Below are 16,198 nucleotides of genomic sequence, written 5' to 3'. Positions count from 1 at the left end.
ATTTCTGTCTTGGTCTGACGCGTCGCGTCGTACCTCCTTGTCGCACGTGAGACGTGACTCTCGTGACCTAGTTTCGGGCGTAGTATTTCCAAGAATTTACTACGCACTGTTTACTATTTTCACGCGCGCGAGTTCATTCAACACGCGCTTCCGGATTGGCCTCGCGGTCGACTTGAGACAAAAATCGCTATATCTCCGGAACTAATAAAGCTATCGACTCTCACAAACGCTCATTTTAAAGGGCATTTCATCCCCTATCCGATGACTATACCAACTACTATAATTTATGCTGTCTTCTGTGTTTAATTTTAAATTTACTTTGACTTTATGCACCCAAAAAAGTTTCAGCAATTCCTATTCATCGTACAACTAGCGTGCAATAAAACTGGATTATAAATTGTGTATTTAATTGAAAATGAATTTAAGTTTGTACTCAGGATGTGGTTTGTAAATTTTCTGTATAAAGTTCAGGTATGCATATTTAAAATAACAGAGAAAAATATCTTACGAAATAAACTTGAAAACACAACTTTCTATACATATAATGGAAAAATTACAAGTACGCGTTGCCTCGTGAAAGAGGAAATGAAACACAGGTCGTTAGACTGGTCATGGTAGGAATGGGTATACATCAAGTGTCGGTAGGTTTACTGTTGAATTTCGCTACTTGTAAGCTTTGTGATTTAAACTGTAGAAGCAATAGGTTGAATTTAACGAAGAATTTTATTAATTCATTATGTATTATGTAATATGTTGGAGAGCAACGCCAAAGGCACCACAGCAGAGCCCCCTGAAGTAGCAAAATCTAACGATCGTTTGTTAATGGTATCACTAGGTTAATCACTTGTTTGTTTGTCGATGTCGATTGTTACGCGATTCGATTGAATTTTCAACATTTTAATAATCAACACAGTTGCACCTGCATGGCGTCGATGGAAACGTAGACGAAAGAGTTATTCGACGATTATAATCGCTCAGGGAACCGTGAACAAGCATATCCGCGGACCAGAACACTTCGCGTAACACTGTCGTATTTTTAGCTTTAAATGAACGCAACGCCCGATTTTATTTCAATGCGCGTCTATTTCGAGCACACTTGTCGTATACTTATACCGTGAAGTATATGTAGATAAAAAAAAGAAACGGCGATCTATTTATTTAGACGTATTAAGCGAACCAAATTTCTCGACGAAACGGTGTACCGGTGAAAATAAAATAGCATTTAAGGCAACTTTTCAAAAGTTTCTTTTACGAATCTTAACGAATAAAAAAATATTTACATGGATTATCTATTACATATTATCTTTCGCGTTATTTTCGTTACCATATCGAGACGCGATCTATACTATACAGTATATGGTACGTACACTGACATCGGGGATAAATAAAGGGGGAGGTGGGGATTAATGAGAATACTTTAATTGCATGAAAAAATTACAGTAACAATATTATTAACATTCCTTAAACAAATGCTGTGGCCTATATATATGTATATATACATATATATATATATCCAATACCTTAAGCTAAAGGAATATAAAGTGCGTTGCAAATAATACACGATGAGATAAGAGCAGAAAAAAAGAAAAGAAACAAACGGCGACAGTGATGAAATGTTTGCGATGTTGCGTGATGAAAAGCCTATAAGAAATTAACGCGATGTCGGTGTTTATAGCAAATGAGAGGAGTGAAAACGTACATGTTTGATAACACGAACCTCCAGGATTACCCATACACGTGCAATATGAAACATAATTCTAACGAATATAAATTACTACGTCGAAGCAGCGAAAGTAAAAGAATATTACATGCTTCGCCATCTAACGATCACCCTGCTGCCTCTATTATTGTACAAGATACAAGCAGTATATGTATATTAATTCTACATATACATACTGTGCAGATTTATATTATTCTTCGGTGTCTCTTGATTTGGCAAGAGATCGAATAATATGTAGTTTCCGTTTCTTCGAAATGACTAGACGGTTAGACTAGAACGATTAGAACGACTAGGTAATTAGACCGAAGGTTTCTTATTATTTTCGAACCGATCGAAAGATTGTCTCGGTGGAAACGAGTTTGCATTTGTCTTTTTTAAAAAAAATTCTCTCGGTATTTGGTGGTTCGCGTCAACTTTTGTCTCCCTTTCTAATCATCCCATACTTGACGAGATCGTTGCGTGAAGGTCAGCGAAGTTTGCGAAAGCCCCCGAGCATTGGAAAACGTTGGATACCTGCTGCCTTTGCTGCAGACGAGACATCACCTCCAACAGCGCATTCTTCAGGACCTTTGCCAGCGTGCTGATTTCTGGCAGAGATTCAAGCTCCGACACTCGCTGCGCGTGACCGCTCAACTCGTCCTGCAAAGCCTGTTCGCATAGACACACAAACGTAGCACCATCGCTGTGATTCCGTTTAAAAATAAACCGGGAACGTCGGTATTCTAAAACCGGGGATTACGGTGATATCGCGTATCGGCGCGGCGCCAGAGGAACAATTGTAAACCAACCGAGTTTAAACTTATTTAGTATTCCAACGTAATTTTCACTCTTATTATTGTTGGGATCCGGGTGAGAGACGTACACTCCGGACACACATACAGAACGACGCGGAAATAACTGTTTCGATCGACCGCTACCGCGATAGGGTTGAAAGTAAAAAGCCCGTGCTCTAATGATGCTGGTCCTTATATATTAGGCTTTTCGCTGAGGAGGGGATGTCGGTGACCCTTAGTACCTGATGACTGACTGTCGATGACTCGTCCTGGATGAGACATTTGTGTACTTCGTCCAGGATTACTTAAGATAGAAATGTGAAAAACAAGACTGACTCAGTTATTTTGGACGCAGCGGTTTCGATACGCTTATCCGCATTGAGTCATCAGGTTGGTCATCCAACACTATTTTGATGGTTTGGATGATATGATTTTTAATCGATCAGCAAGTAACGCACCTTGTTCGTGACAATCGATTGTTGCTCCCTCATGCTTGCCACGATGTTCTTCAACCAGGCATCCGTTTCGTCTAGAAATTGTTTGTAAGCGTGAATGTCGTGGCCACGTTGTTCATGGTGGCCACGCGCCCCCTCGAGAGTGGCACGTCCTTGTTCTGCCTGCGCCAAGAGGGTGTCTATACGCGTTTTAACTTCCGCTAGATTGCTCAAAAGCCTCTGGGCCTCGGCGTCTGCTGGAATTTTCCGCAACTCTTCCTCCAATTTACGCGTCTCCTGCTCGTAGCCGTCAAGTTCAGTCAGGAGGAGCTAAAATTTATTTATATTCTTCTATCCGTCTTACGAACTGCATTTAACAAGCATACTATTTGTTTCCAAGTTGAAAGCGTTTATGTGTTTATCGCACGTGGTCTCACCGTAAGCGCAGAAAGCATGGAGTCTATGTTATCTCGGGGCAAATAAGTTCCTTTCAAGTTCGACAAACTCAGCTGTAAAACCATCAGACGGTCCTGTATGATGTCCTGCAATACAGCGATCGGTTAATGAACGCGTCGATGGTGGATCGAACGATAGCGAGGAAATATGCCGTGCACACGATCAACTTGAACTGAATTACAATCTGTTAACGAATGGATTAGCTTTAGGGTGTTTGACGAAAAACTCTAGGAAATCGTAATACGGGGATACGCATAACACACAAATACATAAAAGGACTCGTTTATCGTGGAGCCTGCAACTCTACGGTTGCTTTGTGAGTTGGGTCAGCAACGCTATCGTCATGCAGGTCTGGTAAAGAACAATAAAAATGAAATTTTCACGAATCAAGATTCGACTGAAAGTCGATGTATCGCGAGACCTCGAAAATTTACGGGCCCCATCGAACCGCAACGCAAGCCGAAAATCAAGTAACGTTACGCGTTATGCGTGCCTAAACTCTACCATGCAGGGCAAAAAGAGAAAAATAGGCAATGGAAGATAGTAAAAGCGATAGCAGTACGTACGATAGCTTAGCGGCAACGATTAACAACAATTGGCAAAAGAGTCTGCGAGTAGAAAAGAGATTCGCTCCAAGTACAGAGGTCGAGAGAAGTGAAAATGATCAGCAAAAAAAAAGTATGTACACAGAAAATCGACAGAAAACGAGGGCACAAGAAAAAAACAGTAAAAAACATTATTATATGGCAAGTACACGCGCACACGCTCAACACATACGCGCCGCGATCGGTCGCTCGCGCGCACCATTTTTTCGTTGAAAAATCGGCGACGGGCGCGCGCGATCATCGCAGCCGTCTACGTACATACGCATACACACTAATTCTGCACAACAACAGAGCTGGCCAGCGAGCTCGTTCAAGATCAACTGCGTAAAGATCGAGCTCTGGTTGTCACGTGATCGCACCTTGATCCCTCGTATCCTCTTTTCAGCCTCATCTTCAGCTACTCCCGTCTCTCTCTCGGTCTCCACATTCGGACTCTGTCGTTGCATCGATCCTCTTTCTCTACCTAAATGTTCCTTGGGACCTGGACTATGGCGTGGAATGTTTGGTGGGGTCGGGGATGATGAATCACGTGGATCGGAAGAGTTGGACTGTTCTAACTGTTCACCGATCGAAGAATCGGACCCGAGCGGCAAACGACTGCAGGTCGCGTGACACGTAATCTCTTCATCCAACGTCGAAGGCTGGTCGAAAGTCGCCGGAAGCGAGGGAGACTCGAATCGACTGTCCTCGAGGCAGACAGAGGATCCTTGGGAAGGAGGTTCGTCGGTAGGAAGGATACCCGACACCGGAGTCCCGATCTCTTCTTCAACGACTTCCGACAATAACCGATCCGTTCTCTGTTCGTTTTCGCTCGACAAGTAAGTACTGTAATCGCTCCAACTACCTATACCTCCGGGGAGGTCGGCGATCAGACGTTCCGTGTGAGGTCCGCCCATCAGAAATGAATTCAGGGGACCGCCGTTTCCCCTGCGATCGTTAAAACTACCGTCGCGATCTCCGCCAAAGTCCCCAGGATCGTTCGAGTCGCGTTTAATGTCGCGGGAAGGCTTTCCTTTCGTGTAATTGGCCAAGTTCTCGAATAGATAGCGTTCGGCTTCGTGATAGGGGTGTTTCTCTGGCCAGAATCCGCTGTCGAGGGAAAGGAACTTGGATCTGCTGAGTTCCGATAAGGTCTTCAAGATCAACGGGGTCTGAACAGGCTTCTTCTTTTCGGGACTCAAAACCAAGATCTCGTCCGCTATGTAAAATTGTACTTTTGGCTTTGCTGGCTCTATTACGATATCGGCGGTCTCTATTTCCGGCTCAGCCGATATGCATTTCTCAAATTCTTCCTCAGTTTGTAGCTGGCTTTCGATCGAATCTAATATTATTGGCAATTCTTCAATTTCTTCTTCCAATAAGTCTATCGGCTTGCTCACTTTCGAAACTTGCTCCGCTGTATCTTGGATTAGAGTTTCAAGTTCTTTTACGATCGGTGGCTGAGGTTCTTTTACCGTTTCTTTGCTTTTCTTATCCATTACTTCTTTCGTAGACACGTTGCTTTCTTCAATTTCGTCCAAAGCTTTACTCGTTTCTTCCTGATCTCTTACCGCGATCTTTTCGGTAATAATTTTATCTTCTTTGGCATCGTTTTCTATTGCTGGCTCTATTTTAGGAATATCTTCATTTTTCTGCGTCTCTGTAACTTGGTTCCCTTCTACAACGAACGTTTCCTCCACGCTTTCTTTTATACCAATCTGACGTTTAAGATCGGCGTCCTTCTTAATTTCGCTACCGTCTTTTACTTCCTCGTCCTTCTTATTTTCAACCGTTTCTTTCTCTTCAACCTCCGACTTCTGTAGTTCTTTATCTGTTTGTAACACCGTTTCAGGCGTTACTTTACTCTCCTCCCCTCTGTTAACTGCTTCTTCCAAAAGCTCTTGGATTATCGTATTAAGAGAATCTGTGCTCAAACTTTTAACATCTTCGTTTTTCGATGCAACAGTCATTTCAACTGCAGTCTTTCGAATCTCTTGTTCTTCGCGTTTCGATTTCTTTCCCTGTTTATTCTTACGTTTCGATTTTTCCTTCGCGACAGGTACAGGTTCTTCAACTTTGTCTTTCGTTGGTGTCGATGCTTCCATTTTTTCTGTAGTTGATTCAGATGCTTCTACATTTTCTTTGCTCGATGTTGTCGCTTCTTTTTTTTCTTCGTTTGATTTTAATATTTCTACTTTTTCGCCAGCTAATGTCGATCCTCGACTTGTCTTTTCCTCGCTCGATTTTGGTGAATCTATTTTTTCTTCGTTTAATTTTCCTTTCCCTTTCCCTTTCCCTTTACTTGATTTTGGTGTTTCTACTTTTACTTGGCTTGATTTTTTAGCTTGTACTTCTCCTTCGGTTAATTTTACTTTCTCCTCGTTTGATTTCGGTGATTTCGGTGATTTCGGTGATTCTATTCCTTCCTCGGTTAATTTTGATGCTTCGACTTTACTTTTTTTACTTAAGTTTGATTTTTCTACTTTTTCATCGCTCGATTTCGATGCTTCCAATTTGTTATCACGTAATTTTAACGTTTCATCCATCTCGTCGTTTATTTCATATACATCTACTTTATCTTTACTTAATTTCGATGCGCTTACCATTTCTTCGCTCAATTTTGACACTTGCACTTCCTCTTTACGAGTAGAATCAAACTTACGCTCATCAGAATGTATGACTTTTTTGTCTTTTTCTTTTTTCGGTTCAGTTTTCTCTTCCTCTGTCGTCACTCTTTTCTCTTGCGTGGTTTCCAAGTGGTTTCCTGTTGAGCACGTTTGAACGTCAGTTTGTTTCGCTTGCTCTTTGCTTTCATCTTGTTCCGTAGCTTGATCCTTACCAGTCTTTCCTTTCTTAGATTTCTTGCCTTTTTTCGTCGCGGTCTTAGATTGCTCTTTCGTTTCTAATTTCGGTTGTTCCGGAGTTTTCTTCTTATCTACTTCCAGGTTCTCAGACCTGTTCACCGTCTGTTGCGTCTCTTCGATTTCTTTTAATTTATTCTTCTCTTCGGCATGTTGCGTGCTTGCAACGGGAGTTTGCCTACCCTTCTTAGTTTCCTGAGCCGTGTCGATGTCCTTCGTCTTTGACTTTCCTTTATTTTTCGATTGTTTCGTGGTCGTTTCCATCGGCGAATAATACGTTTCGTCCCGTCTAGCGCTTCGAGACCTCGATCTGGATCGCCTGGATCGTAGCTCTCTTCGGTTTACGAATTCCATGAATCCATGTTCGTCGACTTGAACTATGTTCTCGATCGGTACCGGTTCCACAGACTCTTCCACGTGAATCTTTACTTGAGCGGAGGAGCATAATCCACAAGTTTGCTCCTTTTTGACGATACTTTGATCAGTGATTGGTGCTGGAGACTCTTTTGGTTCGACGTGTTCACCAACAATGGCGGCCCACGAACCTTTCGTCTTTTCAGATGCTTCAACGTTCGTGTTGTTTAGAGTATTAATTATCGAATCGATTCCCTCCTCTTCTCTTTCGATTTCTTCTACCCACGAAGACAACTCCAGCTCAATAGTTGGTTCCACAGCTTTGTTGCTTGGAATTTCTTCGATCTTAACTTCTTCTTTCGTTTCTTGTACAGCTGTTGGTTTTACGATCACTGTCGCCTCTTCTGGTACAACAGCCTCATCTCCAAACACTTTGTCCAAGCTTTGATTAAACTTCAGAGGAGCAGGTTTGATTATCGCATCATCTTGAACAGTTTGCGGCGGTGTTCTGCGATTGGTTGCCGTAATTTGTGCGTACGATTTGTTGTTGCATTCCCTGGTAGCTTCTGACAAGTCTTGAATCTTTTCGACAACAGTTTTTGCTTCCTCTTTCTTAGATTCAGTCTCGATAGAAGAGGTTCTCAATCGAGTACCACCACTTTTTTCTTGTTTCGTATCTTTCTTTTTTTGACGTTTTGTTGGTTTCTGTTGAGACTCTTCCGGTATATTTTTTTCTGGCTGTTGCACTGCTTTTTCGATTTTCGCGGTCTCGATCACCGACTCTCGTGGCGTATCAATCGTTGCTGCAGTTTGTAAACTTTCAGTGGTCGCTTCGGTTGTCACTTTTGTGCTAACGACGAATGCCCAAGATTTGCCGCACGATGGTGGTTGGATATCTTCTTTAGGACTATCCTTTCTTTCAGTTTTACCATCTTCTTTCTTGCTTTCCTGTACAGGAACCACCTCCGCTACAGTTTTTCCTTCAATTTCTGTCTTCGAGATCTGTTCGTTCGAATCAACAGACTGAGGAGGTATCGGTGCTACGATTTCGTTTCCTTTCTTCGATTTTCCGTCGCGTTTCTTGTTTGATTCTGAAACACTAGCTTCCATTTTATCCGCCTGTTTCGTCGGTTCCTTTTCCGTCGTGATAGATTTTGCTTTAACGTCAGGCTTGTCTTTCGCCGATTGCTTTTGCTTTCCTGATTTCACACCAGTTTTTGTGTTTTCTTTCGACCTGGGTTTGTCTTCCTTTGTTGGAGACTGAGGCACTCTAGACGTAGGCTCTAACACTTTGTCATTTACCAACGTTTCAGCCGTGTTCGCATCATTTACGTTAGTGGACTCTACGAGCCAAGTCTTTGTAACATTTTCTATATTAAATTTGTCTTCTTTCGTTGGATTTTCAATATCTTCTTTTCGACTCATTTGGGAAATATTTTCATTTTTAGGAACAGTTTTATCAAGAGGTTTCTCTTCTGCCATAATTTTACTTTCCATCGTCATTTCTTTTCCCTCACCGACTGGTTGTATTTCTTTTTCCACTTCAAGAGTCATCTTTGCCTCGATTCTTGTTTCTTCAGGCTGTATCTTTTCCTCTTGAATTTTCTCCTTTTTGTCAACCGTGAGCTCTTCTTTTACTTTCATTGTTGTACAAAGTTCCTTGCTTGTATTATCGTTAACGATTGGTGCATCGGTAGTTTGCATCTCATTCTCTGTATTTACCGCAACTTTTAGATCTGTAGAATTTAAATCCTCCACTGTTTCGTCTTTCAGAATCTTTTCTGACGATTCATTTTTCGTTGCATCCTTTCCAGTAACATCTGTAATGCCTTTATTAATATCAATTTCTAAAGATATTATCTTGACCGTTCCTTCGTTTTTATCTGCAGCTTCTGTTCGTTGTTTTTCTGCTTCCTGCATTTGCACGGTTCTCTTCTCAACTGGATCAACGATCGTTTCAGCTTCTTCCAAGAAAACAGATGCAATCTTCTTCTCTTCGGCTAGTTTAGATTTCACCCACCGAGACTCCAACTCGCTGAACGTACTGATTGGATATTTCACAGATTCTGCAACCAGTGCATCTTTTCTAAATTCTGTTTCAGATCGATTTATTTCTTCTTTGGCTGGCTTTTCCTGATCAGGCTTCTTCATGACCGATTCCTGGACGATTCTCTCGATGCTCGCCGATCTTGGAGCTGCAGAAGCAGGTAAATTTTCTTGTACTAATTCAACCACTTTAAAGCGTCGATGGAAATCACCTTCCGCTTCGGTGTACGAATGATAATTCAACCAATACGGTCTAACCAAGTCTTCGTAATAGTGCGAAGAGACATCTTTTGTTTTCGCGCAAGTTTTAGGCTGACTCGACGCATCAGATGTTATTTTTTCAACTACAATTACCTCCTTTTCTTCGTCCGGAATGAAGTTTTTCCCAGTGGAAGACGGTGAAACAACAATTTTGTCCAGATTCGTACTACTTTCTTGGTTTCCTTCCACAATTATATTTTCATCTTTCGATACCAACGTACCTGTGCTTTTTGTTTCGACGATATCGTCAGAATGTTCAGCCTGAATCGTTTTAACATTAATTTCACTGGATTTACCTTGCGGAACCTTTGGATCCGGCCCTTGTTCTTTCGCTACGCCAAATTTCGATTCACCTTTCGAGCCCTCTATCAATTTAGGCGACAACGATGCCCCAGAACGACCTCTCTTCCTATCCTGAACGCTACCGAACAGAACCGGCTGATCATCGTCGGCGAGACTGTCTATATAGATCGCGTAATCGGAATTTAATTTCTCGGAGTCTGCTAATGTGTCTAACGACGCTTTCGGAAGGATACCAACGGCTGAATCATCCGATACCCTAGCATATCTGGTGGTTAGACTAGCTTCTACTGTTTCGGGACGTAGGGTGATTAGTTCGGTCGGTTTGGAGCCTACGATCTTGGGTAACGGGATGTTTTCTAAGATCTCTACGGATTTAACGGATTTTACATTGGGTGGTTTCACTTCGACGGACCCAGGGCTGCTGCTGGTGGTCGTCACGGTAGTCAGCATCTTTTCGATGGCGAACGCGTTGCCTGTTGCGGTCGAAGGCGATTCCTCCTGACCGATTTCTTCTTCCTTCGACATCTCGGCTACCGAACCTTTCGATTCGGACTCGTTGGACTCGATAGTGCGAGATCCTTTCGGTTTCTTCGTCATAGAATCGCTTTTGGTATTCGAAGGTGGTACATCGTTAAGCGGCTCTTTCCAAGTTTCTTTTTCATTATCGTCAACAGGTTTTACAGTTTCCAACGATTGTTCGTCTCCTCCTACGTTAGACGACACCGTTTCTGCTTCGGTCACTTTCGTCTTAGCTTTATTAAATTCCGTTTCAGATACTATTTCGGTGCGTTCTGACAAGGTAACATCAGGTTCATCCGTCAGAATCGGCGGTGATGCTGCATCCGAATCTATTACTTTCATTTTCTTCTTCTTGTCCGGCTTTGGTGTACTCGGCTGACTAGTTTTAGGCTCCTCTTTAGACTCAACGATGTAAGTTGGCGCAATCTTTTCCGTTACAACTTTCTCCTTCGATTTATTCGGTTTCTTAATCTTGGATGGTGTCCCGAGCGATCGATTCGTCTGTTCAGATATCTCTGCTTTCGTTTCCTCGTCAGGTTTCCGTGGAACTTTTTTAAGATCGATAACATCCTTCTTTTCGTTGGTAACAATTTGGTTCTCAGTATCGGGTTTTGGGCTGGACGGTGCCTCTGAGCCAGACAAATTAGATTCTTTGCCACCGTTATCAGGCGTAGCGATATTTCCTGTAGGATCGATGTCGCGAATCGTTCTTTCAGTCGTCTGTTTTCTATCTATTTCTACATCATCGAGTTTATCCGGTACACTAACATTTTCCATAGACTTTCCTTCATCATGCACCACTATAATTTCTTCTTCAACGCTATCATCTTCTATTTGATTCGCAACATTTGCTTTTGTTCCTTCGGTTGTAATAATCTCGGAGACCGGTTCACCTTCACCCACAATTTTTCCCTGATCCGTTTCAGAAAGTTCCTTCTCAGGTGTTTTATCTTGTTTTTCCTCGTGGTCAGTTGCCACTACTTCCTCTACAGTTTCTTTCTGCGTAGATTGCTCTGCCGTCTTCTCTCGAGGATTCTTTCGCTGACTCGATTTCTTCGATGTCTGCTCCTTGGAACCATCTTGCTCATTCGCTTGCTTTGCCTTTTTACCCTTCCCTTTGATATTTTCCTTAGTTACGATCTTTTTCGCATTATCTTGTTCCTTAGACTTTATTATTGGCTCCATGATTTTAGTATCAACTTTTTCTTTCGACTCAGTTTCGGTTTCATCCTTCGGTTCGAATACGTTGTCTTTTTTAGGCGACTTGGATTCTTGTATCTTCGCTTGGTCTGTATTGCTCTGTTGTTCTCTCTTGACTTCTACGTTCGTTGCGTCATCGGTGGATGCATATTTCTTTGTTTCTTCCGTACAGATTTCAGGCTTAGTTGGCTTCGCGGTATCTTTATTAGATTTTTCCTTCGCTGCGTTCTGTTGATCTTTGCCCTTTTGCTTTTTCTTAAACGTGGTTTCCTTTCGCGATTTTTTTTCTTTCGAATCGAGCTCCTCCAGCAACGTAGTTTCACCGATCGAATCTATTTTCGCCTCAGACTTTTTCGAATCGATCGACTGGGTCTCGATTCTCGATTCTTTTTCTTTAACTTTATCGATGTAGTTATTTTCTTTCTTTCCTTTCGCATCGTCTTTCGATTTTAACTGTTCCTTCGTGTCGATCCGAGACTCCGTAGTTTCCTCTATAATTGGCGACGCATCTTTAGCCTTCGATTCTGCTTTGGACTTGGTCAGTTTCTTCTTCTCGTTAGACTTTGGGTTCTTCTTTTCGGTTTCCTCTTTGATCTTCTCGGGCGTCGAGCGAGGAGGGTCTCTAGACTTTGTCTGCTCCTTCGACTTGTCTCTCTGATTTCTCGACTTTTGCTTGTCCATATCTTCGATCTCCTTCAGAGCTTTCTCGATTTCATCGTCGACCGATATTTCCGTTTTCTTCTTCTTTGCCTTCCGTTTCTTCTCCTGCGATGCGTTTCCTTGCGGAGCAACGATTTGCTTTTCTTGTAGAACGTTCGTCGGTTTTTCTTGTAGAACATCAGCTTGTTTCTTCTTTCTAGGATTATCTTTGGTCTCGTTTCGAGCTTCGGTTTCGTCGCTCTTCGTACAACTAATAATTTTCTCCAGAGAAATTTGGTCTTTCGCCTCGACTTCCATCATCGACAGATTTACTCTCTCGTCCTTCTGAGTCTTTTCTTTCGGCTGTTCGGGCTCTTTCCGAGCTTTCTTCTTCGTCTTCTTTTCTTTTGTCTTCGATTTCGGGTTTTCCTGCTGAATCTTTCTGGTATCTCGTTTCTTGGTCGTGTCCCACGCGGTTTCCTCCTGCCTGACCTCTTGTTTAGTCACCGAGGATTCTCGGGTTCCCTTTTGGGATTCCTGCTGCGGCGGCGTCGTTTCGTGCACCGAGGACGTCGTTGAATTCGTCGGCGAACGAGACCGTTCCTTCGCCCGTTTCAACGGCAGATTGGTCGTGGTCGTAGAAAATGAACCGGTCGTCGAGGTTGCGCGAGAATTCAAACCCTGCGACAGTATCTGAGCGTAAGAGAACGTCTTATTATCTGTCTGAGCTTTTGATCTGGCTGCTGTTGCCTCCGGAGTAGACGCAGGTTCTCGTACTTCCGATTCTACCGGTTTTTCAGGTTCGACGGGTTGGGCCGGTTGAACGATAGGTTGTTGATTCACGATCGACGACGCTTGACAAGGGACGCGTTTCTCTTCCACGTTCTGGATCGCGATAGAAGGATTACCAAGATTCTTAAATCTCGATTGTTGTCTCTGTGGTTGTTTCTGCGCTTGGTTCTGCTGATAAAGCTCCGTCTCTGGGATGTACGTACTCTGTGCAACATACGGTTCCGAAGGGAAAGCTATCTGGCCGTCGTAACAGGGCAGAGCCATTGGCTGAGGAGGTGCAGTCGGCATGTAGACGTAGGAACTGACCGGATAGGCGATCTGGGAGCCAATGAAACCAACCAGCTCTGGCATTGGTGGATGAACGTAGTTGTAAACTTCGGGAACCTGCTGCGTACCAGTTAAATTCTCGTAACTCTTTTCGTTTAACAGATCGTAATCCTCGATGGATTCTTCGGCCCAGTTACCGGGTTCCGTCTCCGGCTCTTCCTCGGTAGGCTTCACGGTGCTCGAAACTTCCGGTCGATGTCGATAGCTCTCTGTTGCCTGCTGATTAGATCGTTCGTTTTCCTCGATCTCGACCAACGGTATGCCAAGTTCGACTTTCTCGTTCTCCAGGCAGGACGTCTCGATCGCAGAGTCCTTGGTCTTGGTCGGCTCTACCGAGGGACTCGGCGAGGCGTTCGCCTGCCCGCGAAGTATATCAGCGTAGGAGGTGAAGCCAGGCATCCAAATGGGACTGGCCGATCTTCCTCTCCTCTCTTCCCGAGGCGTCAACGTGTTCTTCAGGGTGAGTTGCTCCACCTTTCGATCGGTCAGCCGAAGAGTCTCCGGAACGTTGACCGTCTCCGTGGAAGACATGTTGTTAACCGGCTCTTTGATCGGCTCTGCCGCGTCTTTCTTGACGAAAGCGGCTCTCCTCGAGTTGGACCTGTGTTTAGGCGCACCGTCCATCGTGTCCATCTTGGATTCGTGTTGGGTCTGCGTCCGAGATTCGGGCTCCTTCTGTTCGGCCACGGCCACGGCCACGGCCTCGATCTCCGTCCGATCCTCGTTGCCAGCGACTCGGCTGGTGGAATCGTCGCGTGCTCGATCGGACGGAATCAGCACCTGAATCGCGAGCGGCGAAGACGAGGTTGCCTCGTCCCGCGGGTTTCTGAACGGGCTAGAGCCCCTCGAGTTAGGGCTGGAACGACCGGCCGTGATGTCCGCGTACGAGATCTGACCGGTCGGCCTGCACTCGTTGCTCTGTACATAGCACGGGTCCACGGCGTAAATCTGATCCAGCAGTGTCTTGGTGCGTTGCTTCCAATCGTCCATCCTTTGCTGCAGGCTCTGCTTAATCCGCCACGGAGGAACAGCCAAGGCACAACAATGGAATACACATACGTGAATTTTCTGGGAGTCTTTCTGATTGTTTTTTTGTTTTTGTTTTGGGGGCGGGGGGAGGGGCGGGCGGGGGGACGGGGTTCGGTTTCGAGGACGTGGGAGCAGGGCACAATATCGGAGAAATTAATCTTTAGAGTTTTAGTATGCGTGTATGCTAGATTAACGTTATGATCAGCGGTGGCGTGGCTCGTGAAGAAAAGAACTGAACAACACCGTTACCATTTTGCTTATTTTTTTTTTTTTTTTTCTTCTCTTTGCTCATCGTGTTTGCAACAAAGAGAGCTCTTTATTCGCAGTTAACTCTTAGACAATATATCAGTTTAGGAGTACACGAAGCGATCCGTTTAATATATTCGATCGATCGACGTTGCGCGTAGGACAATTTGCTCTCGATATAGTGTACGGTACAAAGTTCGCTAAAAAAGATTTTCGAGGTATTAAAAACGACGATCGGGTATTCCGTCCGAAGAACGGGGACGATCGTTGTTCTTGCGGACGGAACACGCCGGAACGCACGGGTCCGGAAAAATAAAGAACGCGAGAGGGACGATTGTCGAGATTCGAGGTTGTCTCCAGCTGTCTACCGTCATGGATCCAACGGTTTCAGGTCGGGCGTACCGCGCTGAGCGAGAATCTTCGATCTCTCCGTGCGCGACTGGATTTTGTTTTGCAACGATTTGATCCTTTCCCGGTGAATCTGTCGCGACGAGTAAACAACAAGACGCGCCGAGCGAGCGGAAGAGACGAACGCGTGCCATCGGCATCGCGCGTCGATCGATTGTTTCGACGGGGGAGGCAGAGAGACAGAGATCCAAGAAACCAAGGGAAATGATGGACGAGATAAATGGGACGGCGAGAATCAACGAGGAACACCAGAAGACGACGATGACAAAACCGATCGAACGATGAGTCGAGACCAAACGAAAAAGTGAACGATCGGAGGGGTGAACGGAGCAGTTTGGATCGATTTTTGGAAGGGTAGCGGGTAAAGGGTGCGGTAAACAAAATTTCGTAAATCAAATAGCCAATGCGTTGGATCGAAAGAATAATAATAATAATAATAATAATAATAATAAAAAATAAAAAAAAAAAAAAGAAGACAGAACAAAACACAACAAGAACAAAAACAAACAGAGGAGAGATATTAAACGTATTAAACGAGTTTTTCAACAACTTCCGGCTTGTGCACGCTGCGTTTCCGCACAAGTCTCGACGCGCGTGTGGAGGTCACTTGATTTTCTTGCGTATATCTTCCGTTTACGCGTTCGCTGTCGAAACACGTGTCTCTCTGTTTCGGATCCGACCAACGAACGCTCGCTTTTGCGTGTGTGAGCTACTCGTGACGATCAAAAACTCGAGACAAAAAAAGCCTACGGTGATTACGTATGTGTCTGGACGAGAGAAAACTTTTACGTGTTCCCTCGCGTGATACACAATAGACGGCGAGATAAAGAAAAAAGAAAAGAACGAACACGTGAATTACACAAAAACAAGCAAAATCAAGTAATCCCCTGTCGGAACAACAACACATATAGGTGTCGTTAGAGTATACGTGGAAAAGAATGAAAAAGAAAGAAAGAAAAACTAAGTTCTAAGAAAGACTGAAACCAGGACGTGCGTGAAAGTGACATGGTCGAGATTGGTCTCGTACAATGTAAAGAAACAGAAAATGTGAAAACTTTAGTTAGAGCGTGATACCAACCAACACCGCGTAGCAGATGTACCACCATGATGATAACATGCGTCGCGATACCCGCACGATCGCGATCGTTTCAAAAAGCTAATTCTTTTTCGAAAGATTCGAGAACTTTTCAAAGTTTCGAAGCAACAAATAAATTGCGAGTATAAGGAGGCCAGGGAAAAGGATGAT

The 16,198-nt window shown here is 43.9% G+C and overlaps 1 protein-coding gene across 1 annotated transcript in view; it reads right to left on the bottom strand.

Moving 5' to 3' along the window:
- The window catches only part of Msp300 (Muscle-specific protein 300 kDa), an 84,308-nt gene that overhangs the window by 23,351 nt on the left and 44,759 nt on the right, over positions 1-16,198 (bottom strand). The window contains exons 36-39 of the mRNA XM_076779238.1: positions 4,348-14,274; positions 3,365-3,469; positions 2,952-3,257; positions 2,234-2,368 (exon numbers count right to left, since the gene is read on the bottom strand). Of these exons, the coding sequence (XP_076635353.1) occupies positions 2,234-2,368; positions 2,952-3,257; positions 3,365-3,469; positions 4,348-14,274 (10,473 nt within the window). The remainder of the gene's footprint in view (positions 1-2,233; positions 2,369-2,951; positions 3,258-3,364; positions 3,470-4,347; positions 14,275-16,198) is intronic.

This window comes from Colletes latitarsis, chromosome 12 (genome assembly GCF_051014445.1).
Source record: "Colletes latitarsis isolate SP2378_abdomen chromosome 12, iyColLati1, whole genome shotgun sequence".
Taxonomy (NCBI): Eukaryota; Metazoa; Arthropoda; class Insecta; order Hymenoptera; family Colletidae; genus Colletes; species Colletes latitarsis.
The sequence above is the reverse complement of the archived record's forward strand: the minus strand, read 5'-3'. Positions and strand labels throughout refer to the sequence as shown.